At 44.2% G+C, this 26610-nt stretch overlaps 1 protein-coding gene across 1 annotated transcript; it reads left to right on the plus strand.

The window, feature by feature from the left end:
• The first annotated feature begins 23713 nt into the window (after positions 1-23713).
• Positions 23714-24307, plus strand: LOC145389938 (uncharacterized). The gene has a single exon (XM_080265048.1). It carries the CDS (start codon positions 23714-23716, stop codon positions 24305-24307), a length of 594 nt encoding a protein of 197 aa, XP_080121174.1.
• Positions 24308-26610: the final 2303 nt, after the last annotated feature.

The following is a 26610-nucleotide window of genomic DNA, read 5'->3' on the forward strand; positions in this document are numbered from 1 at the left end:
GCACAAGATGGAATTACTTTCCACGCCCTTGTGGCAGATCTCACATGGCCACTCTCCCTCTTCTTTGACAGTACTGCCACCAGCCCTATACACCATCACTTTAGTAATATCTGCATTTACTTTGAGCCCTTGTGTTTCATACCATCTCTGCACTTCCCAAATCTTTCCTCTGCCTTCCTTTCATTCTCTGTAATCAACACCAGATCATTAGCATAAATAATCTCCCACAGGAGTCCATTTCTGAAGTCACATAAGAGGGTTTCAAGTACCATGATAAACAACAAGGGGCTCAAAATTGACCCCTGGTGCACACCAGCATTCTTGGAAAACTTGTCACTCAAATTTCTATTCACACTTACCTGGGTGTGAGCACCCACACAAATGGCCATAACCACCCTAACCAGCCACTCCTTGATCCCAAGCATTCTCATTGCCCACTTCACCACCTCTCTAGGGACTCTGTCAAAGGTCTTCTCCAAATCAACAAAAACAAAGTACAGTTCCCTTTTGTTCCTATATATTTTTTCCTGAAACTGTCAAACAATGAATATGGCATCTGTGGTCCCTTTGCCTGACATAAACCCAAACTGTAACCTATCAATATTCACATTTTCTTTAAACATACCTGTAGTGCCAGGAAGTGATAATTAGTTGTATCTAGTTTATGTTATATGACCAAAAGTTCGGTTAAGTGAGAGAGAGTGGCCGAGGCATGGCTGTTACCATGCGGACGTGTCCAGAACATAGATTAATTACCTAGTTGCTAAGTCACTTTTTTTTTTCCTACTGTAATTCACTAGTATTAAGTCTCTTTATAATATAATATCTCTAGTCGATGAGGCATTGTATAATGAGGGTTTACTGTATTTAGTAACTAGAATACGAAATGCTATAGAGTTCTGTCTGGGCCTCAGATAAATGTGTGATTTTTGTAGGCCAAGTATTAGGTGCCCAGAGACTGTGAATTATTTATTATTGAGTTGAAATGACTTTGCAATTCAGTACTTCTTAGGGCTATGTTGTGAGTAAATGTTCACATAGTTGCTTTGTGAGGCACAATGATGTTGATGCAGTGATGATTTTCATGGTTAGAGTTACAGTTATTCATGCTTACTGTATTTGTTACAGTACTTTTTCTTCCATGTTATCCCTACAATAAGTATTATTTTGAGCAGACCTATGTGTCTGTAGTGCCATGTGTTATTCTGTTATTACTTGAGATGCTGAGTGTTGTAACTCATGTTTCTTTATTATGAGACCTTCCTGATCATGTGAAGGGATTACTTGCATTGGGAGGAATAGTTATTCATTATTCATATTAACTTCTAGCGGGTCCCAGTGTGGAGGTCGAAGTACCTGAGGGAGTCAAAGTTCAAGTGTGGAGGTCTAAGCACCAGTGAGTGAGTCAAGGTCCCAAGTGTGGAGGTCAAGGTCAGCAGTGGCAGAGGACTGGACCAGTGAAATTTGTGCTCAGAGGGACAATTATGAATAAACACATTGGACTGGGACAGAGGAGCTAAGTTTTGTGCATTTGATATTAGGACCATATAGGTATATATTTTTAGAACAATGTGCCAACTGATTCATGTTTAATCTGTAAAGCAAGTAGCTGGGGAAGATTTCTACTTTTTGGTCTTGTTAATACACATTCCCTCCCACTCGAACCTTATTGTTTGTATAACCCTTGAGAACTGGTGGTGTAGAGCTTACCTAGTAGTTTATTAATGTACAACTTAGAAGCATTCTGGGAAACTGCGAAGGTTGGGCTTGGGTTGGCCTAGTTGGAGACTGGCCCAGTCATTTTGGCATGCTACCACTCTTAACTTGGCCACTTGAAATGTAATAAACGCAACTGAAGAGGCCGTTAATGGGAGAGAGTCTCCATCAATCTGAGTTCCTGACTGTTTCATCACACATTGGTCATCAATAGTGACTTGTTTTCTACCCCTTTTGACCATGTAAAAGTCTGGATCGCAGAGGTGACAGTACATACCTTCTAGAACTCTCTCCATTACCTTCATTTTCTGGTCTAAAACTTTATGCCTCTATAATTTCTTCTTTCCAGGGCATCACCCTTCCCCTTGTAGACATTTACAATTACTGTACACTCTTCAGCTAATCATCTGGGACAACACACTCAGTTATAATCGTATTTATCAGGTCAGTTACTAACCTTGCTTCTGTATCTCCTGAGGCTTTCAGTGTTTCAACAGTCAACCCAGACACACCTGGTGCCTTCCCCACCTGCATTATTATTATTATTATTATTATTATTATTATTATAATTACTGTATTATTATTAAATAATTATTATCATGAGCAGGCTGTAGTATGGTACCAGCCTGTGAGGGCAGTACTGTACTCTCAAGGAAGGTGGAAAAGCTGGTGATAGGGAGAGCTGGAGCTCCCCCTTGACATTTTTCAGTGTCACTAACATAGAGGGTAGGCCAGCATACCCTGCCAAACATTTTTATAACTACCTGCTCTTCACTGCTGTACATGCACTTTATGCATCATACCCCATACCCTACAATGACACAGGTTGGTGCCAGTAAGGGCACATGGCTGGAAAGGACATCTAGGGGTTAGAACGCCCAGTCAGAATGACATCCATGCATGGCTTTGTCCCCGAGAAGCAACTGGATTTTTTTTTTTTTTTAACACCACCAAGGGATGTAGACAGGTCATCTACCCTTACATGTATTGGACTAGGTTAGCCTAGCCACAGGATCCTACACTGGAGATCATAGGAAGTAGGAAATACAGACAGAGGGAGACAGTTCCAGAGTTGGCCTGTTGCATAAATGAAGGACTGGCAGTAACGGTTAACTATCACAATACATCCCTTTGATTTTGCCTGCCAAATATCTGCATTACCAAGTCAGTGTATTTGATTCACTAACATTTCCTTCTGTTAACATCCAAAGCAGTTTTTTCTTAGTGTTAGTAGAGCTTAAGAGTAGTATCAAGCCCTCAGGTTGGTGATTGTCTTATATTTCTTGCTGCCATCATCATCATCATCATCTCATCTACTTTATCCTCACATACCTCTCTCACCCTCTCAGACAATCCCCATCCACTTCCATCTCTCATCTTATACCCCTCCCCTCTCTCTCTCTCTCTCTCTCTCTCTCTCTCTCTCTCTCTCTCTCTCTCTCTCTCTCTCTCAGTCATGTATCCTTGAGGGGAAGAGGCAGAGTGGTTTCCTTTAGCATTTGGTTTTCTTGGCCATGTCTTGTCTTGAACATGTCTTAACCTTGTTTATATTTTGCTTTGTCCTTGTCATTTCATTTTTTGCCATTTCCGGACATTTCTTTATAATGTATCTCTCTGAATTAGTGCCCTGTGGACTTTGACACCTAGCACTACAAATCTGCTATATTTAGAGTGTGTAGAACTGAAGATTGTGGTAGGTGGTGGCGACCATTATCCACTCACTTGATGTAGTGCTGCCTACTTCTTCCTTAGCCTTTATCATTCTTTTTCTGTGCCTGCCCTCCTCTCTTCCTATTTCTCCCATCTTTCCTGTCACTTCTTATTGCTCTTCTTTCCTTTACAGGTGGCTTTACATTGAGTGACAAGCCAAATGGTTTCCTGTAAGCCAAGAAACCATTTACAACGCTGGGTGGTAACCATATAACCAAACCATACGTGCTCCCTACGTGTCAACAAGTGGGTTGGTGGAGGGTTAGTGCCCCTCCCCGTAAAACAACTAACTCATAGTCAAATGGCCACCCCTTATGGGATTGTGGCATCTGGCAATAGATAGATAGATAGATAGATAATAGATATGTAAACTATTGTATCCATCTAAGAAGAACAGTAGTAGTAGGTGTACAGTACAACCTTTCAGATCCAAAATGCCTAGGTCCAAAGGCTTTATGCAAAATGGAACATTTTGGAAAGTGGAATCATAATGGCAGCTGTGAGAAATGACTTGTGAAACAAATACTGTAGTCAAGGCAATTGAGAACAATAAGTAAACTGAAGCACTTGGATTAGTAACTTATCATCTGCTCTTAAACATGTCCACAAAAGAACTCAGTCTTCAGTTATGCCTTGAATGTGTGAGGACATGATATCAACACCCCTCTATATTATGAAAAAATATTTTGGAAATTGGATGTTCGGATTTGGCAGGTTGTACTGAACCAGCAGTAGTAACCATAGGCTTATCTGAATGTGAATTTGGTGGACTGCTGGCGCCAAAACTGGTCTGGGGGAAAAAGAGGGTGGTGAGGGACATAATTTTGTATTACCTTGTACTGTAGTTAAGCCACATGATTATATCAGTCCCACCACACGAAGGAGTCCCTCTTAGCACCATGTGTACAGTACGAAAGACTCCTTAGGCAGACTTGTGTTAAAGCGAACAAGTAATGATCAGAATACACTTGCAGAGTTACTAAACAGTGGACACCAAACATAGCCCAAAGTCCTTTCATCCATCCATCTATCATCCAATCCTACATTGCCCAATAAGGAGCATAGGAGCCCGGGGCTAGGCAGTTGGTCCCGACATTTAAGATGAGAGTGACCAGCCTCACTCATCCCTGAGTGGCATTACATGAGCAATCAACCCCAACCACCCCTAGGATATAAACCTTAACTGGCTCAATCCGACTGGAGCACAATAATTACCCACTAAACCACCAGGCACCTGGTCCTTTCATATCATATATTAAGGCTACAACATGCTTGCATGCATTGTCCTTGGCCAATTAATGGTGGCTCTCCACACTTCTCAATGTCTGGAAGCCTCCCTATTCAGTCTCTTATCCCTGGAAGGATCACATTACTGGTATAAAATATCAATGCTGCAATTGCACAGTGTATTGTACTATGATGTTAGAATATGTTATGATGAATATTTGTATGTGTAAATAAGCAGTTAGGCTGTTTGCACCATGTTCTTCAACTAACTAATTCAGTGCACTGGGGGACACTAGTGTATACCAGATTTCTTGGCACCTCTTCCTTACTCATTTACTTTACATATTGCTAGCAGCCATGGCTCAGTGCGTTAGAACGCTCTGCACTGACCGAAGGGTCGGAGGATCGAATCCACCCAAGGGTCATTCGTAGACATCAGGAAGGGCATCCGGTCATAAAATGCTACATGCTCCAGTCCAAAAGTCCTCTACCCAGGGGCAACGCCTTAGCCCTTCGGGGATACCTGGCGTAAAACCAAATTATTATATTATTATTTTTTATAGGACAGTCTCTCTATCTATCTTGCCAGACACCATAATCCCTTAAGGGGTGGCCATTTGACTTTGAGTTATTTGTTTTAAGGGGAGGGGCACTAACCCTTCACCAACCCACTTGTTCACATGTAGGGAGCACGTATGGTTTGGTTATATGGTTACCACCCAGCATTGTAAATGGTTTCTTGGCTTACAGGAAACCATTTGGCTTGTCACTCAATGTAAAGCCACCTGTAAAGGAAAGAAAAGCAATAAGAAGTGACAGGAAAGATGGGAGAAATAGGAAGAGAGGAGGGGAGGCACAGAAAAAGAATGATAAAGGCTAAGGAAGAAGTAGGCAGCACTACATCAAGTGAGTGGATGATGGTACAGTACATATAAACATTCTTATGTATATTTTATATATATATATTTTTTTCCACATAAAATTTATCAACTAATTTAAGAGGGTGTTAAGGTGTATAGAATAAATTGCTAAAGAAGAGGTGTTAGGAAATCTCCACAACCTTTATACTGTACTTGAAAGGTATATTCATTTGTAAAATTTACTATTTTATTTTTTCTTACTGCTTCCAAACTATTTAATTCATCTTAGAAGAATAGCCTGATGGTGAAGGGGTTAGGTTGAGTTATAGGTTTTTGCATTGTATGGTGAAGTTAGGAGTTTGGATGCTTGAATGATTGTCCCATTGTACTGGGCATGATGTTGATAGTTAATAAGTGTTGTTCAGTTAGGTCTTAGTTATAGGTTTTTGTACTGTAAGGTGAAGCTAAAGAATGCTTGAATAATAGTTCCGTTCCACTAGACATCCACTTGGTAGTTCGTTAGGTGGTAGATGGTTGGGAACATTATCCCTGGTAGGTGCTACCATGTGAGTGGTGTGGGAACAGAATCCTGGTACCTGGCCTTGCACAACAATCCCAGATGGAGACCTCAGCCACAGTTACACAGTTGTCATAGTACTTGATAAGACTGCTATACATGTATATCTCTTGTACAAAACTAAAATCTGTTCATTAGGGATAGGCTGGATTTGTTAATTGAACACGACACTCAGGCAGGAAACTCAACCAAATGTACGCAGTTGTCGTAGTTTAGGCAGAGACAACAGTTAGGCATCAACTGAGCTGAAAAGGTTGAGAGATCTTTGTTAGGCTAAACACACTATAGGAACTCAACCAAATTTATGCAGTTGTCATAGTTTGGGGAGAGACAACATTCAAGCATCAACTGAGCTGAAAAGGTTTAGGGATCTTTGTTAGGTTAAACACATTACAGTACATGTATACTGTAGATGCCATCAACAGGTTATTAAAGGCTTGCATGTGGAGGCATAGCCAAGTCCCTCAAAATGATAAAAGCAAATGTAATACTGTTGATAGTTCTAGTTTTGTACTTTGATTATTATTTTTATTATTAATGCAGCCCACCTTATCTATTAGGTGGAAATTATAGTGAGGATGAATATGGTGATGATGATGATGATGATGATGACAACAGCTCACATACTTGTGTGATAGTTTCAATTTCCTTGGTTCTGGATCCTACCTTGCTTCTGTGTGGGAATTAGGGTTGGGATGATGATCATGAATATTTTGTGCTGGTCTATTGCCAAATCTTTTTTAATGCCATAGGGAAAATGGCCTAAGGTTCACATTAATCATCAGGAGTTAACTAGAAAGCAGTACTAGGTTCAGCCATTGTTATTCACTAATTATTAACCCTATGTACATTTTCTACACAGATGTCAGATATTTATTGGGAACCATATATGCTGTGAGGGGTTGGGGGTCAGGAAGAGTGAGCCTAGATGTGGTTTTATTAAAATTTGACACCACATGACATATGTACTAATGTTTAAGTAATATCCAAGCAATGTTCATGCAGTCAGAGCCATATTATTAAAACTGAAAGTACAGAAGCATCAGAAAACCCCAAATTTGTATGAGTGATGGGGTATCTGCTGGAGAAAGGGCAGCCTGATGGCAGAGGACAGGGTGACATGAAGGCAGTTCATTTGTGGCCACCCCTTCTGGGATTAAGGTATCTGGCCATAAATAGACATGTACAGTATAGAACACCTGTACTTGTTAGATTAATCAACTTGCAGCCCACATTACAGAGTGTAGTCAGCAGTAGTACAGAAGGATCGGATATGTTATGTCACCATGACATGGCTTGGAAATTATCATTTGATGATCCTTATCCATAACATTGCACTCTTAGTTGTAATAATATGGCCATAAATCCTCTTTATAAGTCTGGGATGCATGCAGGCAAATTTCTGCTTTAAGTGAAGTACCTTAGAGATGTGTTAGAGTCATGAGGAGGGCTAAAAAGCCAAAGGCAAATCTAAAACAACAGAACAAAGCAACTTTATGAAGAATGACAAGCAATTTTAACAGGAAAAAAGGTGTTATTTATCAGCAGTGTATTTTGAAAGTTTTCAAGGAAACAAAATTGGTACATCAGTCTGTTTCATGACAGTAAAGAACAAAATAATCTTATGCAGTCCTTTAGTACCCCTTGAGAAGCGTAGGAGTACGAGGCTAGTGTTTTCAGTCCAGACATTTAATGGCAGAGTGACCATTGGTTCATGTATATCTGATCTGATCTTGTTTCTCCTGATTTACAGTATGAGTTGAATGGAAAAGTTTGTAATATTTTCAAACATTGCTGCCTGATATGGGAAAAGTTCTGATAATTTAGCGTGATCCCTGACTTATGAGAGGACTGGCTAAATGTATGATACAGTATAAAAAAATTGTACAGTATATACTTTCAGATGGATTTATGATCAGTTTTCTGCCATAGCTGTGATTTCTTTTTTTCAAGTTGGATGAGGAGAAGAGAGAACTGAATTTAACCCATGTCTCTTAGTTATGAGATGAAATTGATCCTAAGTCAGTTGTGAATCCCTCTTAAGATTTATAGCCCTTAACCCCATGTACCCCATAAGAATTAAAGTAAGTTGGAATTGGTTAAACTGAGGTAATATTGAGCTGGTTAAATTAAATGTTATATGTAGTAAGTTAAGTCTAGTAGGTTAAACTAAGTACAGTAAGTTGAGTGTTGTAGGTTAAAGCAAATAAGTTAGAATGAGTATATTAATTCTATTATGTTAAATCAAGTAGAGTTCATTAAGCCACTGTGATTCAGAAGATCAGATCTGCCAGGCATTGGCTTTGAGACTTGACCCATCAGAATGAGGGTCCCATCATACTGAAGGAGTTAAATAAATCTTGTACCCCGTTCCCTGTGGCCACAAGAGAATTTTCTCATAAGCCCTTCAGAATTACTGTATTATGTAGCTATATCAATTTTCAGAAGTTTTGACATTTTTGAGGCAATCATTCTACCTCCTGACTGTATTTCACTTACTGTTCAATTTTAAGGTCTTTTAGTAATGTCTTTTATGTAACATTTCTTCATGCTGCTGTTTCCTTTTTAATTCCAATTTCTTCTTGATTCCATTTCATTATATAATTCAGTGTCATGGCCTGTATTACTTGGCCATTGGGGTTTGTTATGTAGTTCATTTTTTGGGGGGCCATGGCGTAATTTAATAATGGTAGATTAAATATAATATTGGCCATCATTTTCCTGAAAATCTTGCACCTCAAAACTTGCCAATGAACCCCTGCATAAAACTTCCAGCATTTAATAAGATAATCATAGTACTGTATGAGTTACTAATATTCATGAAATTCACCCTGTTTTACCTCAAAGCGTATGTGTGGTTGATATGACCCTTCTGGCTCAATAGTCGATATGGAGAGGAGAAGGTTTTATTGTAGGAGGTGATTTGTTTGTGGCCACCCCAAACGGGATTGAGGCGTCTGGCAATAGATAGATAGATAGATAGAATATAGCCAGCTCTATTGCCTGGTGATATTGGTGCCACCATGTGAAGGCATCCCTCTACAGTATCAACCAGAACCTAATTCTCAATAAAAAGAAGGTTGAGGTATGATTCAGCAACAGGTAAGAAAAAATAAATAGGTGAGTTGGGGGGAGGGGAGTCAAATGGTGGGTGACAGAGTGACTTGGAGGCGTTTTGTCTGCGGCCACCCTTTGCTGGATTAGGGCGTCGGGCTATAGATAGATAGATAGAAAATATATAAAGAACTATCAACAGTACATCATGGTTAGTGAAATGGCCCACACATATACATTCAGACGGTTGTAATTACATAACTTGTTTTAATATGAGGGACCTGGGTCACTCATACAATTCAAATACCAGTTTGTGGTTGCTTAGAATGAGTCATAGTTGTAAGGAAGGAGTAAGTCTCCTGGGTTACCATTCATACTGACAGCCAGTCTAACAACAATTGGCCATCAGCTCAATTACAAGAGATTAGGAATTTATGTTAGGATAGAATTAATGCTCTGTAGGCAATTTTGATCACCTTAGGAGTTCCCTTCAGACTGTCTCTCTTCATATGATATCTCCTTGGTTACTAGTCTTATCATCTGTGCAGTCTTGCCACACTTGCCATCAACTAATCTGAAAGGGTTGGAGATCTCTCAGGCTAGAAAAAATAACTTGTAGACAGTTTTAATAATCTTCAGAGACCCCATTAGCCATTGTTTCCTCTGGTAGAACTAGGCCAGTAAGCAAGTTTAATCTCCTTTGGAAGAGTCTCCAAGTAGTAAAGAAGTTGATCAAGGCTTTAGCCACTCCAGTTCATGTACTCTTTCCTAAGCTGAATGATATTACTTAGAATTAACAGGATTAAAATACAATACCAGATGCCAAGACCCATGGATTAAGTATTTTATTTCAGTTTTTCCCCTTCGTTCTTTCCTCGTCTTTCTGCCTACGGGTGACTTTACACTCCCAATTCTGTCTTGCATTCCTTCATTCTTTCCTCTTCCTTCTGCCTGTGGGTGATTTTACACTGAGTGACTTTACACTGAGTGAAATAGATAGATGGTCTGGTGTTAGAAATAGATAGTAAAATGAGAATATAACTACATCTTTTGGATTACAGGGCACAAACTGCTCCAATGATTAGCCTTTATTCTTGCTAATTTAAGACTGTTATTCAGCTTGGGTAAGACTTTTCAAACTGGAAGGGTCACATTACAACCTTCAGGAACCTGTTCAGTAGGAAAGTAATTAAAGGTTGATAGAGCTTTTGGACTGAAGGTGTTAGGGACAGGCTTCATTAAGCCATTCTTGTTACCTTTAAACTATGTTAATCAGCATAGGAGAGACTTTTCAAACTTAGAGTCCCATATGACATTCTTTAACATGTGTAGGAGAGACACTGGATAAAGCCTGATTGGAGATATAGTATATTGAACTGGAAGGACTGCATACCTTACATCCTTCATTAACCATTGCTGCTACCTTTAAATAAGAATTATCATACTGAAGGTAATTACTAGCAGCCTTCATTAACATATTACTGTACTGTAATTAGGAGAGAGGTTTCATAAGTTGATTGGAAGTCAGGAGACAGCAGGAATATACCATTACTGTTGAGGGGGATGAATTTATGTGTAGGCTATGATATAGGAAGCATATCTCAGAATATGGATGTACAAGGTTAATCATATCTTGTATAGTACTTACACTTTCAGATTTGATAGCTTTTCCTTTTGTAATCTTTACTGAATGATGCAATCAGTTCATGATTACACATTATATAATCTCAGACTTCATCTGTGTCATTGTAGTTGGCTCACCTTGACAAATTTTAGTCCTTCTGCTGCTTAGTTCCTGTATCTAAGTGGCAGAATAAGACAGTATTATGGTTTTGCATCCTCCCCATAGATCTTCATTGTGATCTGCATGATAATCTAGTCTTTATCTCTAGAAACAGCTCAGCATTCAAGGTGGAGAGATGCCAGGTTTTTGTCAGTTTAGGGTGGACATGTAGTCTATATGGTTTGTCTTTATTGTTTTATGTATTCATTATTATTATTATTATTATTTATTGTGGATCAAATTTAGCGATTCATCTCTTCCGTTTATAAATCGGTACAACAGATAGGCTTTCATTCTCAGTTCTCACAGAAGGTATAACCAATGAGTACTGTACTGTCTTCCTGTGCAGTGTATATTTTGTCATTTGTACTCTCATTATAAGTTTCATTAAAGAATTTGTATCATATGTTTAGTTTCTGTGTCACTCAGTGTGTTAAGTTTATGTAATATATGGTTAATCGTTTAAGTCTTGCCGTTGGATAGCAGACGTAAGTTGCAGTTTTTACTTTCTCCCTTTATATAAGTAGCAACTGCTCTATATTCTTTCCATAGCACTTGTTCATGATTAGCATTAAACTGCAGGCTTAGGTATTCCAAGTAGCTCAGGAAATTTCGAGATATCTCCTCCTAAAGCGACATTAATAGGTACATGAAAATTTAGTTTAGTCTATGCATGTTGTCCAATTTCCCATTTTTTGTAAACATGTAAAGAAATAAAATACAGTAGAAGTTTTAGCCGCTATTCTTGTGGGGCCGCGGTAGCAGGGTTAGCATGGTGCTGGCCTGGTAATCAGGAAGACCCGGGTTCAAGTCCCGGTGTGATAGAGGTTTAAAAATGTGGCTGAGGGAAGTTTGCGTAGCAGGCTTTCCTTAAAACCACAAGGCCCGATACTTACACACTCCAAGACACTTACACACTACCAAGACACTTACACACTACTACATACATACATCAAGACTAGTACATGCATACATCAACGCACACACACAAGACACGTACACAGCCACCTTCACACAGTAGACACGTCACACACACACAAGACACGTACACAGCCACGTTCACACAGTAGACACACACAAGACACGTACACAGCCACCTTCACACAGTAGACACACCACACACACACACAGGGTGGGACAGACACACCACAGGCAGGCAGACAGAGATGGGTATATACAAAACACAGGGAGTGAGAGAGGAGGGGGTTTATTAAAAATTCCAATTTTGGTATACCTCCTGTGGCAAAATTGATATAGCCCCCCCTTTAATATTTTTTGGATATTTTCATTTAGTGCCCCCCAGGCCCCAGACCCACTCGGCTGAACCAAATTGTCTGGCGTCAGCTGGAACATGATGCTAGAGTTATGTCGGTCGTGAGGGGGTTAATGGTGACAGTATTGACACTGTCAGGCTCCTATGACTCACTCAGCCGAACAAAATCGTCTGTCAGCTGAAATGGGGTACTAGAGTTGTCCCAAGCACCAGATTCTTAACCCTCTGGTGCTTGGGTCAACTCTAGTACCCCATTTCAGCTGACACAGACGATTTTATTCGACTGAGTGAGTCATAGGAGCCTGACAGTGTCAATACTGTCACCATTAACCCCCTCACGACCGACATAACTCTAGCATCATGTTCCAGCTGACGCCAGACAATTTGGTTGAACCAAATTGTCTGGCGTCAGCTGGAACATGATATACCAGAGTTATGCCGGTCATGCGGGGGTTATTGGTGACAGTGTAGTAACTGTCAGGCTCCTATGACTCACTCAGCCGAAAAAAAACGTCTGTCAGCTGGAATGGAATACTAGAGTTGTCCCAAGCACTAGAGGGTTAGGATTTTAACCCCCTGAGTGATGCTCGGGACAACTCTAGTACCCCATTTCAGCTGACTCAGACGATTTTATTCGACTGAGTGAGTCATAGGAGCCTGACAGTGTCAATACCGTCACCATTAACCCCCTCACGACCGACATAACTCTAGCATCATGTTCCAGCTGACGCCAGACAATTTGGTTCAGCCGAGACTTGATCCTAGGATCCTGAGAGACACTATAACAGCGGTTCCCAACCTGGGAGCCATGGCCCCCAAGGGGGCCATGGGACATTGACTGGGGGGCCATGGGCCTTATTGGTAATATAAGATATTATAAGTTACTTGGTCTGGGTAAAACCTGACAGAAATCAAGTATGAAATATACCTTATTGTGCTAGTTTAGCCTTAAGTATATTGGGGTAATTACCGTTTTCTGCACAATATCAAATATTAAAAATATATAAATATACGATCTGAGTTATATAGGGGCCATGGAGCTTCTCATAATTTTCTCGGGGGGCCACAGGACCAAAAAGGTTGGGAACCACTGCACTATAACATCACAAACAAAATACAAAATGCCTTCCCTCCATCCTGAACGTACTATAATTCATTTACATTAAGTAAGCTCGTATTTTCGTATTTTTGCAGCTTATTTCATGTATCTTAGTTAAAAGAAAAAAATACTACGAGCCGGTGAATAAAACCAACACTTGTAGACGAAGAATATAATTACCAAACAGTTTCGGTGGACACTGCCACCATCTTCAGTGGTCAAGATAGTGAGAGGGAGTGACATACTGACCATACAAGGGTTCCTTTTTATGCGTGTGTGTGTGGATGGGTGGGGTAAAGGTGAGGTGGGGTGGGGTAGATTGTAAGCGGGGATTAACCCAAGGGGGATTTTTGGGGGGACATTACCGGACAGGTCAGGTGTAATTCCTATCTGACCTTACCTGTGTCGTAGCAGGACCCCATGCCCCTCCCTGCTACGACACAGGTAAGGTCAGATAGGAATTACACCTGACCTGTCCGGTAATGTCCCCCCCAAAATCCCCCTTGGGTTAATCCCCGCTTACAATCTACCCCACCCCACCTCACCTGTACCCCACCCTTCCTGCTACGACACAGGTAAGGTCAAATAGGAATTACACCTGACCTGTCCGGTAATGTCCCCCTCAAAATCCCCCTTGGGTTAATCCCCGCTTACAATCTACCCCACCCCACCTCACCTTTACCCCACCCTTTCACACACACACAGGCATAAAAAGGAACCCTTGTATAATCAGTATGTCACTCCCTCTCACTATCTTGACCACTGAAGATGGTGGCAGTGTCCACCGAAACTGTTTGGTAATTATATTCTTCGTCTACAAGTGTGGGTTTTATTCACCGTCTTTGATTATCACGCAAGAGTGATTCATCCAGCCAATACTACGAGCTCTGTATCTTTTCATAGCCCTTCTTCGTGACTAGCATCGTATTCTAGTTATCTATAGTTACAACTGAGCATTCAAGTTGGAGGGATCACAACTTTAAGCAATTACAGTAAACAAACAAACAAAAAGCAAGTGTCGTCCTCTTGACCTCTCGTCTTCGCAGGAATGCAGCGGTGGCGCCATCTTGTGCGTGGAATGCGTGAAGTGCAGGCTCTTGAGTGGAAGGAGCACGGAGCCACGGGAGACTTAATAATATTCGCTAGTCAGCCAGTCTAGAAGCCTGGGACATTTGCCTGAAATAATAATAATAATAATAATAATAATAGTAATAATAATAATAATAGAAATAACAACAAAACCAGTCATATACATAATTCAATATCTTAGTCACTCGATCTGTCCATTCCGCCTCTTCTGTACGAGACGCATTTCTGTAAGCTATTTTTTCTAACATGGGAGGTTCGATACGTTTGATTAAGCCTATCCATAAGACTCCTAAAGCTGAGTAAATGCCTCTGAAAGTTGCAAAATATAAAATATAAAACGTCTATATGATATAAAAACCTTTGTTCACCTCCGGGACTCGATTTGTGGCGCCTAGACCAAGCTCTGACGTCATGTTTACACTGCTACCTTTAGACGATTTCCTGGAGCTTAAAGAAACCCTCTCGGGATGATGGGACAGACACAATAACCCCTTCAGACAGAGAATGACTTAGTTACTTTGTTCTAGGTAACCGGACGATTTTATTCAGCTTAGGAGATCCCCTCGTAGTGAAGGGGTTGATGGTGACACTATCTAACCCCTCCAGTACGAAATTTCTCTCCAGAGTTGAAGAAAATCGTCTGGAGGAAGAAAGATGAAAATCGAAAAGTGTTAATGTGGCGCGGTGTTGCTCCCGTAGTAGGGAAAAGCTACACGTACGATAGCAGGGGCTCTTTTCCCTGGTACGTACTCTGGCCGTAGCCGGGAGCTGATCTTTCCGACCAGAAGCAACTGAAGGGCGTACAAGGCCGCTCCTTCCCCGCCACATATAGAGACTGTCGGCGCGGTGTTGCTCCTGTAGGGGAGAACAGCAGGAGAGGGATGCACTGGGGCAACTCTCTCTCTGGGGTGTACTAAGGCCGGAGCCTTGGGTCGCCTTACCCTCGTACACTTTATTAGGCCGTAGTCTTGGGCCTCCTGCCCTTGGGCCTCCTGCCCTAGAGGGTGTAACAATTGCCGTCAATACGGTGTTACCTGGGACTGAAGCTAGTTCAGTCCCACCCCTTTTCTGACGATGGTTGTCCCGCCTGCAAGGTAGTTGCCTTTCCCTGGTCACCTGGTGTTGGGGCAGTTGCGGGGGTCAGGGGCTCAGGATTTTAGTGTCCTGGTGACCCTCTTGATCGGGGTCACTAACCCCAATGTTGTATCCTCCTGGGGTGGTGGTGCGTTGGCGGCCCGGTGGTGGGGTGCGGGGTGGTGAGGTGGGAGGTCCGGCGGCGGGCACGGCGGGCATTTTACCACCCTCCGCTTTGTAAAAGTCACGACCCTGTGACTGGAGGTGGTAGGTGGTGGAGGTGGATGTCTGGTGGGCCGGGGTGAGGTGTTGGAGGAGGCTGACCCAGTGGGTGGTGAAGGTGTTAGGCTCCTGATGGGGGTTGAGAGTGAGCCGGAGGGAGGATGGGTGGTCAGTCCGGCGTAGGAGGCGGAGAAGGTGGGGGTCCCTCGGATTCTGACAGGTGGGCGGTCGTGGTGGCGCTATAGCACCCTCTCAATTTTCGTCTCTGGTTGTGGTGGTACGGTGGTGGTGGTTGTTTCCGCGGCGGTGAAGGTGGGAGTTGGTGATGGGTGGTGTGGTGCGGTGTTGGTGGTGGGCGTAGCGGGCGGTGATTGAGAGTGGTGGGTTGGAGGAGGTGGGGTAGCCGGAGGAGATGCAGGCGGAGGTGAGGTTGGTGAAGGATCAGAATCGGAGGAAGGTGGTGGTGGGTCAGGTAAGGGTGAAGTGGGGGAAGGGGTTTGTGGGTATGGTGAGGTTGAGGGTGGGGTGGGGGAGGTGAGCGAGGAAAGAGAGGCAGGTGAGAGTGAGGAGGAGGATGGTGTGATAGGGAAGGCGAATGAGTTGGCTGTGTTGGCGGGAAAAATGAGTGGCGGGGAAGTGATGGTGGTGGGTGGTGTGGGGTGGTAGGTGGGAGGGAGTAGACAGGAGGAGGCGGTTTTGGGAAGTAGGTTAGGGGAAGATGAGGTAAGGGTTCTAGGAGGTCTGTGAAGGGGGAGGCAGGCTGTGTGTTGGGGAGGAATAGGAAGGGGGGAGGCGGTAGTAGTGGAGAAAGTGGTGTGTGAGGTGGGAAGGTTAGGAATAGGGGTAGGAGTAGGGGAGGGCAAAATAGAAGAGATAGTGAGAGGAAAGGAAAAGGAAAGATGACGTTTCCCCCTGTCGTGGACTGGGGGAGATGTGAGGTGGCCCTCGTCATTACGGTGGGATGCGGGGGCGCCTTCTGTGCCTTCCTCGTCTTGCATTCCTGCTTTGAGGCTTGCGGCAATCCGCGTATGGTGGGGAGGCTTGTAAGCGCTCTTGTGTTGTTTTGCTGCGCCGGGCAACTTTTAGCTGTTCACGAATGTCGTGGATTGGGCACTCAGGGCAGCAAGGAGAAAATTCCCACGGATTTACAGGGATGAGATCCGTGGGGAATTGCTTGATGTTCCCGATGCGTTTGGGGGAGGAGTGGACGGCTAGAAGGCGCCTTATTAGGTTGATTTCTTTATCCAGGTCTCCCGTCGGTTCATGTATTATGAAGTGGTTTTTAATGAAACCGGGGAGGGTCCTGAGGAGTTTGTGGAATATGAGTTGTTCCCGGGTTTTTGCGTCTGTGCCCGGGTACGCAGCGGTGACGGAGTAGTCCACCCTTCCCTCAATTGCTGCTTTTTCTCTCACATCTTCTATTCCCTCCTTCTTTTCGTTCAGTACTCCCTCTTTCTTTTATTTCCTCCATTCCCTCTTTCCTTTCCTCCATCACTCCCTCACTTTTTAACTTCCACTACTCCCTCCCTCCTTCCACTATTCCTTCACTCCGTTACTCCCTAACTCCATTCCTTCATCCTTCTATGCATTCTCTCCCTCCCTCCGTTATACCCTCTCTCCCTCCACTCATCCATCATTCTCTCCATTCCTCCACTCCCTGCCGCCTTTCACTGCTCCCTAATTCTTTCCATTCATCCACTCCCTCCATCCCTCCAAGTATTCCCTCCCTCACTCCTTCCATCCAACTATCTATCCTTCTAGCGAATCCCTCCACTCTCCCGTAACCGCAGCCCATCTTTTCCTTCCTCGTTCTCCATTTTTTCTTTCTCTTCTACCAACTTTCCCTCAAGGTTTTCCTCCATCCCCTATTCTTCTTGCCTCCCTCCCTCCACTAGCTGTCCTTCTCTCCCACTTCTCCTCCTACTTTCCTCTCCCTCCAATTTCCCTCACCCGTTCCCTCAATCTTTCTAACCCTCAGTCAATTACCTACTTTCCTTCCTCTGCCCCTCCATCCCTTCCTCTCCATCCCTCCATCCTGCCCTCCCGTTTTTCCCTTCCTCCATTTTCTCTCACTCTTCCTCATATCTACCTATCTATCCCTTCAGCTATACCCTCACTCCCTTCCTTTGAAAACCATTATTTTATACTCTCTCTCTCTCTCTCTCTCTCTCTCTCTCTCTCTCTCTCTTTTCATTAGTACAGATATTACCTCCCTCCATCTTCCACCTGCTCCTCCTTCTCCTCCTCCTTTCTTCCCCCATTCTGCTGTCCATCTCTCCATTTCTGCTCCTCCTCCTCCCTCACTTTTCTCTCTCCCTCCTCCTCATTCTCCACTTCTCTCTTCCTCCATCCCTAACTCCCTTTCTAATTTTTTCATCCTCCCTCCTCTTCTTCCACTTTCTAACTCCCTCCTCCACCTCTTCCTCCTCTTCTCTTCTCTCTCCATACCTTCTACTCTCTTCCTTTCTTCGCTCACGTCGTTTACTTCATTCGCAAATACTGTATCTCCCTTCCTTCTCGCCCAATCACTTTTCTCTCTCTCTCCCGTTCCTCCCTACCGCTTCTCCCTCTCTCCCGTCTTGCTCTCCTTCTCTGCCTTCCACATTTTCTCCTTCATTTCTTCCTTTCTCCTTTCCTTCTCGCTTCCCCTCCCTCCATCTCTACCCCGACTCCAAATCACGGCTTTCATTTTTTTTTCCTCCAATCCATCTCTCTCTCTCTCTCTCTCTCTCTCTCTCTCTCTCTCTCTCTCTCTCTCGTTAACTGTTACATCCCCATTAACTAGTAGAAATGTTAATTATACAATGAAAACACTTTAACCATAATATGGTCAGCTGAATGTTCTGGGGACGAAGCTGTATAACATTATATTACCTCAGAAAAAAGGCAGTATACCCTAAAAGAAAGCGGAAGTCACCTTCGGCCGCCCGTTTATCTCCCACCTGACGTCATCAGAATGTGCGCACGAAGTGACCTTCTCTCCTTGGACCTTGGCCTGGATGAAGGTGTCATCGAGGCTTCCGTCGTATGTGAGGGCGTCTAGTTGCGATAAGGCTACAACTGTGCCCAGAGATGGCGTCGCTGCCTGTTTCACAATTTGTTTGAATTGATCCCATTTTAGTCTCGGGACGATTTTCGGAGTGACAGTGGCGATTATTTTACCCAGGTTAGGTAATGTGACTGCAATCTTTTCTTTGTCTGAGTCGAACCCTATGTCTAAGAGGAGTTTAACCATATCCAAGTACTCATCAATGTTACATTGGTCCGGGTTGAATTTCGGCAATTGAATGTGATGTTTGGCTGCCATTGTACAAGTTTCCTTTTATCGTTCCTCCGTGCTTTTACTCGGATCCAGAACCACCGCTTGCCACCAGTGTTATGCTGGTGTTTTTAAGGCGACTTCTCGTCCTAAAAACACTAGCGACTGAAGCGGGGTCCTCTTTCTAGACCGGAAGTAAAGCACCAACAAAGGAACAGGACATAAAAACCAGGCAGTACACCTTAACACATCTATAACCTTAATTCTAACCGTTACAATACAACACAGAGTGATATTTGAGATACAGGGGAACAGAGACACAGAGTTAACATTCAGCACCACAAAATATAGTTACACTCAGTGCACACTACAATGCTCATACAGGGATATCTTGAATTATATATGGTACTGTCTATGTGTCACTTTTAGGCAGGATATACACTGAACTGATCACAAAGGGGATAAACAAGATTGGGAGTCTGTAGGGGAAATATTACTATAAATAAGACAGGGTGCGGATAGCGACACTTGACACAGTCACCTGGTCACGGCGACACTCACACTCAAGCGACTTTGATGAATGGTCGTGGAGAAGGAAGACGTGTTTCTGAGCTCTCCTCTAGCTGCAGGGTTGCCTCACCGGCGTTAGCTTTTTCCTTTTACTCGCCACTAGGGCGTTTTTCAATAAAGTTAGGTTAGCTAGACCTCATTTTCCTCCCTGGCCTTAGTAGATATAGTAGGTGTCTATATCTAATTACTGAGATTGCCTTTGCTTACTCACCTCTGGAGTGTACCCCCCACTGATCGCTCTGGGGTGAGTGACACACAGGCGCGTCCTCCCGAGAGTGGTTTGAGAGGGTAATCTCAGACTAGGTGTGTTTTCCCCGGGCAATTTCTCCCTTGGTTGTTTTTCTCTTTCTTCCCACTTCCCCCTCACGGGGGAAGTGGTAACTATGGCGGACGCCACTACTGCCTCCCCCCCCCTTCAGGGGGGGAGGTAGTCCTGACCGACCCCCGACTGCTGCACGGACGGACTGCCCCCAGACTGAACGGCCCCAGACACGTACCCGTCTTGACATTAACATACACAACGCCGAGTTTGTCATGATTCATGCGGTTAGTTCCACTTCCCTGTCCAGCCTCAATCCCTTCATCATCAAGAAGGTGATTGATGGGTGTGCAGGAGAGGTGGAACAAGTGAAAAAACTTGCGAGTGGAGACCTTCTCGTAAAAACCAAGAATTCAGCTCAGGTCAAGGATTTGCTTAAACTGAGGAAGTTCCACTGTCACGATGTCCAAAAACGATCCCGCACGCCATGAATTCCTGCAAGGGTGTTATCACCTGCAGGGATCTTGTGCTTATGGAGGAGGAAGAAATCGTACAGGAACTTGCTTAGCAAGATGTAATAGAGGCCAGATTCATCACAAGATTTTCGGAAGGCATAAGGACGAAGACCGCAACAGTTGTTTTGACTTTTGGAAAGGTATCTCTCCCAACCAATGTGAAAGTTGGATATGAAATAGTAAATGTCAGACCATACATCCCGAACCCCCTTCGTTGTGCAAAGTGTCAACTCTATGGACACCACGAAAAGGCTTGTCGGGCTTCCAACATTGTGTGTGGCAAGTGCGCGACTGTAGGTCACTCTGCTGACAACTGTACATCCGAGACTGAGTGCTGCTTTCACTGCAAGGATGCTCACTCCACTTCCTCGAGGGCTTGTCCCAAGTGGAAGGAGGAGAAAGAGGTCTGCACAGTGAAGGCAACTGAGGGCATTTCCTTTTACGATGCAAGGAAGAAGGTGAAGGAGTTGCATGCAACTCCCAAGCCTAATATCTCCTATGCATCGGCGGTTGTGTCCCGTCCCGTGATGTGCACCGTTGAGACACAGACTGACCTAACATTCGCTCCTCATGCCCCACGCCCTACCTCTCAGTCTAAGCCTCCTGTACGTTCCAACTCTCTGACAGACATCCCTGTTGCCACTTCATACTCTCAGGCTGCCGCTGCTCCTTCGCAGTCAGTGCGGCCAAAACAGAAGCCTGACAAGTCAGATAAAATTAACTTGACCACCCTCACCAAACAGTCACGTCCTCATGTCCTTCCTGCTCCTAGTCCAGCGAGCGAGAGAAAGAATAGCTCTTCCTCGATGGATTCTGGGAGCCTTGTTATTGACGAGAATATGGAGATCTCCACGAGCAAGCACCGGGAAAGGTCCCCCGGTAGCCACTCGCCTGGTGGCGGGCGGCATAAAAAAAAACTCGCCTGGTGGCAGGCGGCATAAAAAAAAAACTAAGAGCACTGGCCACCCTCGTAAATCTTAAACCGTCGCTTTCACTGTATTACAGTGGAATTGTAGAGGTGTCGGGAATAAGTTACCAAATATAGCAATCTTGCTGTCAATACACAGGCCAGACGTTATTTGTTTACAGGAGACGCGCCTGGAGGATCACCCTGATCCTCCACAGTTAAAACACTACCACTCGTATAGAAGATATGAAGGTCACGGAGTCGCCATATACACCCACAAATCACACCCACAAACGGAAGTGATTCTAAATTCTACTCTGGAAGCGGTCGCGTGCAGAGTAAAATTTAATAACACGTATCTGTCTATTTGCTCTCTGTACTGTACTCCACACGGCCCCATTGATAGTGATGCTTTAAATTCACTACTATCCATTTCATGGACCGTGTATCATGGTTTTTCTCAAATATCTTTCAAACTAATCAATTGATCGGTATGATACTTTGACACAGTGTACATGACACCTCCCGCTAATTTTTGGTAATATACGGCATTGCCAAGTGGTGTTAGTGAAGGCGTTTACTCTTGACGTTTAAAGGCAAAGTCGCGTGAGCCCTGCAGGGCTAATCTACGCAAACGAACGTCCGCTACCCCCATCTCCTTCCTCTCCCTCCCTCTCTCCCTCCCTCCCTCTGTCTCACTGTTTCACTCTCTCTCTTTCTCTCAGCATTCCCCCCAATACCTGTATGTAACATACAATATGCAATAAAATACCGTTTACCATTATATTATTCAGTAGTAGCAGATAACTGGAAAGTTCTTAATGAAAAGGATATAGCGTGGTCTGACCTAACGACCATAATAGGCTAATGGTTAAGTTTTCCCAACGAGGGTGTCAGGTGCGGGGTTGTCTGTCGGCTGCAGCACTTGTAGTATACCTACTGACTGCATCAGGCTAGTGAAGGACACGGATGCCTCATCGCTGTCATGGCCGCCATGTTACTGTGTCCGCGTCGTTGCAGAAATGCAATTGCACTCCGACTCCTAACCATATACAGATTGGAGAAAGCTGACAATAGATTAAGGATTAATCTCAATAGGTAAGTGAATCTTCAAGTGTATAAATACATAACAACACACTCACACGCAAAAAGCACACACATATTGGTCACTCAATCAATCAATGCATCTATCTCCCTATCAAATTATCTATTACTTTGTCTCTATCTCACCCGTAGTATACAAAACGGTGGCTCACCATTATCCATTCAATAATTGCTACACTCGTTGTAGTAAATTGGTTGTTATCTATTGAAAGTATATATTTATGAAAACACAACAACAGTATTGTGACTATCTATCTATCTATCTATTGCCAGACGCCTCAATCCCGTTTGGGGTGGCCACAAACAAATCGCCTCCAAGTCGCCCTGTCCCCCGCCATTTCACTGCCCTGCTCCCAACTCACACCCCCCGCTCTCATAGACCTCTCCACCCCATCCCTCCATCTCATCCTCGGCCGCCCCCTCCCTCTTCCCCCCACCACCTCACTCACATACACTCTCTTCGTCAGTCTTTCACCCTCCATCCTCACCACAAGGCCAAACCACCTCAGTGTGTTCCACAGAACGCTTCCAAACACATCCACATAATTGCTACACTCGTTGTAGTAAATAGGTTGTGTCTCTCCACGTGACTCCACAGGCTCCTCTTAAATAACTCATTTCCACTACCCTCACTCTTGACTTGTGACATTCTTTAATATTTCACGAATGCTTTACAGACTATGTTATTGTTTTTAACTGCATGCTTCTGTATGTATTCTACAATTGTAGTTTTTCCTGCACAGGCCTTATGATCGCGTAGCAGATGTCATGGGAATGACGGTGGGAGCAGTGCGTGCACTTGTACACCGCAACCCGGGTTCTCGCAGTGGTACACGAACACCACCACCTGGGACAGACACTCCCCCTGCAACACCACCAGGCACACCGACACCCACCTCCACACCACGTCTCTTTGACAATTTTGCCATTGGTGCCATACGCCGCCATGTACATGGTGAATTTGCTAAGAAACATACTTTCACCATTAGCACGTTGACAGACGACTTACGGAAAAAGGACATCATCCCTAGTGAAACCTCAGACACAGCGGTGTGGCGATTACTACACAGCATGGGGTTGCGCTATAAGACCTCACAGAGGAAAATGTACGTACGCAAGGAGTCACTTGATATTGTGTGCTGGCGCATTGGCACTCTCCGATCACTCAGGGAATATCGGAAGGAGGGGAGACGAGTGGTATACGTTGATGAGACATGGTTCACCACGAGGATGCATCCCAGCAAGGAGTGGGTGGACACCTCACAGCCTGCGACCAGTGCCGCCTACAGTCGTCAGGTCCCGCCTGGAGAGGGTGAGCGCTTTGTGGTTGTTGCTGCGGGCACAGCTGACGGTTTTGCTGACGATGCATTCTTGTGCTTCCCAGCAAAAACAAAAGTGGTGACTATCACGGCGAAATGAACAGTAATCTCTTCCTCCGCTGGCTGACGTCGCAGCTCCTTCCAGCCTTGCCTGAGCCATCAGTGCTGGTGCTTGACAATGCGCCATACCACAACCAGCTGAGTGAGGAAAGTCGCTGCCCTACCACCTCCACCATCAAAGCAGGCATCGTGGAATGGTTGACGTGCCGCCAGATACCATTCCCACCACACGCCACACGCCCTGAGTTGCTGCAGATCTGTAAGCAGAACCGGCCACAACCGCTGTACCAGATTGATGACGTCATCCGTGCATGGGGTCATGAAGTCGTCCGACTGCCACCAGCTCATCCTGAGCTCAACGCCATTGAGCAGGTCTGGGGTTCAATGAAAAAACATGTGCGTTCCTCACTGCAGCGGTTCACTCGGGCAGATCTGCAGGCCAGGATAGAGGAAGCCAAGCTTAGCGCAACAAGGGAGGTGTGGGAAGGTGCAGTGAGACGGTCCAGAGCCTTCGAGGATGAGTACTGGTGCACGGATAACATCCATAAGCGTGTAGATCCCGTAATTATCAACATCGAGAGTGATTCCGAGGATGATTTGTTCCTTGATAGTGACGAAGACTGTGAATAAACTTTCTGTAATATGTTCAGCTGTTTGCATCACTTTTCTACCTATTATGATATTTATTATGAGAGAGAGAGAGAGAGAGAGAGAGAGAGAGAGAGAGAGAGAGAGAGAGAGAGAGAGAGAGAGAATTTCATAAATCCATTACGGCCCTATTATGTTGTGTTGATTATATACCGTACCGTACTGGTTTGTAAGTTAAACTGTGTGATTTAATTTTGGATACCTTATCTTACCTGCTCGTAGTAAACACGTCGATATGGGGGGTAAAGGAATTAAGAGATCGTGATAGTAGGCACATTATATTGGGTGAATAAGGTGACGGTCATACGCTCTTTAGTCAACTCCCGTTTATATAACTTCAGGACATACAATAACAATGATTAAATGAACACAGACTCTACAAACAACAACATACTGTATTTATGATACCCGATACTAATCATTATAACATGATAGAGTGGACAGAGGGGGGGGGGGGCCACGGGAAGGCCAGCAGGAATGAGGGTTGAGGGGGGAAGTGAGGAGGGGGAGGGGGGAAATGAGGAGGGGGAAGGGAGAGGGGGGAGAGGGAGGGAGGTAGGGTGGGAGAGGAAGGGGATGAGGGGTAGCGAACGTTCGACTGTGTTGATTAGTCTGGCGACTCACGCGACTTTGCCTTTAAACGTCAAGAGTAAACGCCTTCAGTAACACCACTTGGCAATGCCGTATATTACCAAAAATTAGCGGGAGGTGTCATGTACACTGTGTCAAAGTATCATACCGATCAATTGATTAGTTTGAAAGATATTTGAGAAAAACCATGATACACGGTCCATGAAATGGATAGTAGTTGGCCAGAGAGAAGGAAGGAAGCTGTGAGGCACCATATAAGGTTGCCTAACCAGTTAAGTATAAATAATATTGCATTTACAGAACCAGTCACAAATGCACAGCCGTCTGGGCATCGGGAAAGTACTTAATATTCAGGTATCCAAGTTTCAGAACAACCTCTTAGTGGTAGCTGGTGACTATCATCCTCCACTCACTTGATGTAGTGCCGCCTCCTCCTTCTTTTACCATTATCATTCTTTTTCTGTGTCTGTCCCTTTCTCTTCCTATTTCTCCCGCCTCTCCTGTCACCTTTTAAAGCTCTTCTTTCCTAGACCGAATGAATTTTAAAAGTAAAATGAGATTATTGTTTATACTGTGGAAGCATAGATTTCTCTCTTAGAGAGTCTTTGTGTGTGTGTGTGTGTGTGTGTGTGTGTGTGTGTGTGTGTGTGTGTGTGTGTGTGTGTGTGTGTGTGTGTGTGTGTGTGTGTGTGTGTGTGTGTGTGTGTGTGTGTGTGTGTGTGTTTCATCTTTAGTACAAAGTTATGGTTGCATGAAATTCGTTGAGCCTTAGTTAAGAGGCATGAATGAGTCTCCTTGGTTACTAGTCAAATCAACCCTTCAGTCTGACTACACCTGACCACCAACCGAGTTCAGTGACGCCACAGATCGTTGTCAGGTAAAAATCGCCGTATACACCATAAACATACATTATATCCCATGCCTTAGTACACTCGCCCTCAACTCTCTCTCTCTCTCTCTCTCTCTCTCTCTCTCTCTCGCACTGGAGAGTGGAATTAACTAACCCATATGAGCAGCCACAAGCAGCACTAGAATCAGCATCAAAGCTTATTTATGTGCAGTAAAATCGTCCGTAAATCAGGCTGGCGCAATATAAGCATCTGTTAAAGCCAGCCAACGCTTCAACGATACGACCTCCAAAATAGGCAGCGGTCAATCTAAATAGGGAGTAAAGGAATCAATGGCCTATGTATACTAAAATAGTTATAGAGTAGGTATTACGAGATTAGAGTTCATTTAGTTTACTCTCTCTAGACAGACAGACAGACAGATAGATGAATAGATAGATACATAGATAGACAGATGGACAGATGAATAGACAGATATAGATACTATGTAAAATTCTGGAGTTGCTTATCACCTACTTGGGAGACAAATAATCTGAGCACATTAGCACACCTGGAGGTTAATCAGGAACCGGTCCAACGATCATGCCAGGAGTGAGAGGGAGTGGTGATGGGGGGAGGTGTGAGAGTGATGGAGGGGGAGGGAGTAGGTGTGAGTGACAGACGGGGAGGAGGCACGTATAGGAGTGATGGAGTGAGAGGTGGCAGGTGTGCGAGTGATGGTGGGGGAGAAGGCAGGTGTGGGAGTGATGGAAAGAGAGAAGGAGAAAGAGAGGGAGAAGGTAGGGGGAGAAGGCAAGTGTGAGAGTGACGGAGGAAGAGGAAGCATGTGCGAGTGTAACGGAGGTA

Source organism: Coenobita brevimanus, unplaced genomic scaffold, assembly GCF_032717465.1.
Source record: "Coenobita brevimanus isolate Jiangsu-jjx unplaced genomic scaffold, ASM3271746v2 jjx.HiC_scaffold_2628, whole genome shotgun sequence".
Taxonomy (NCBI): domain Eukaryota; kingdom Metazoa; phylum Arthropoda; class Malacostraca; order Decapoda; family Coenobitidae; genus Coenobita; species Coenobita brevimanus.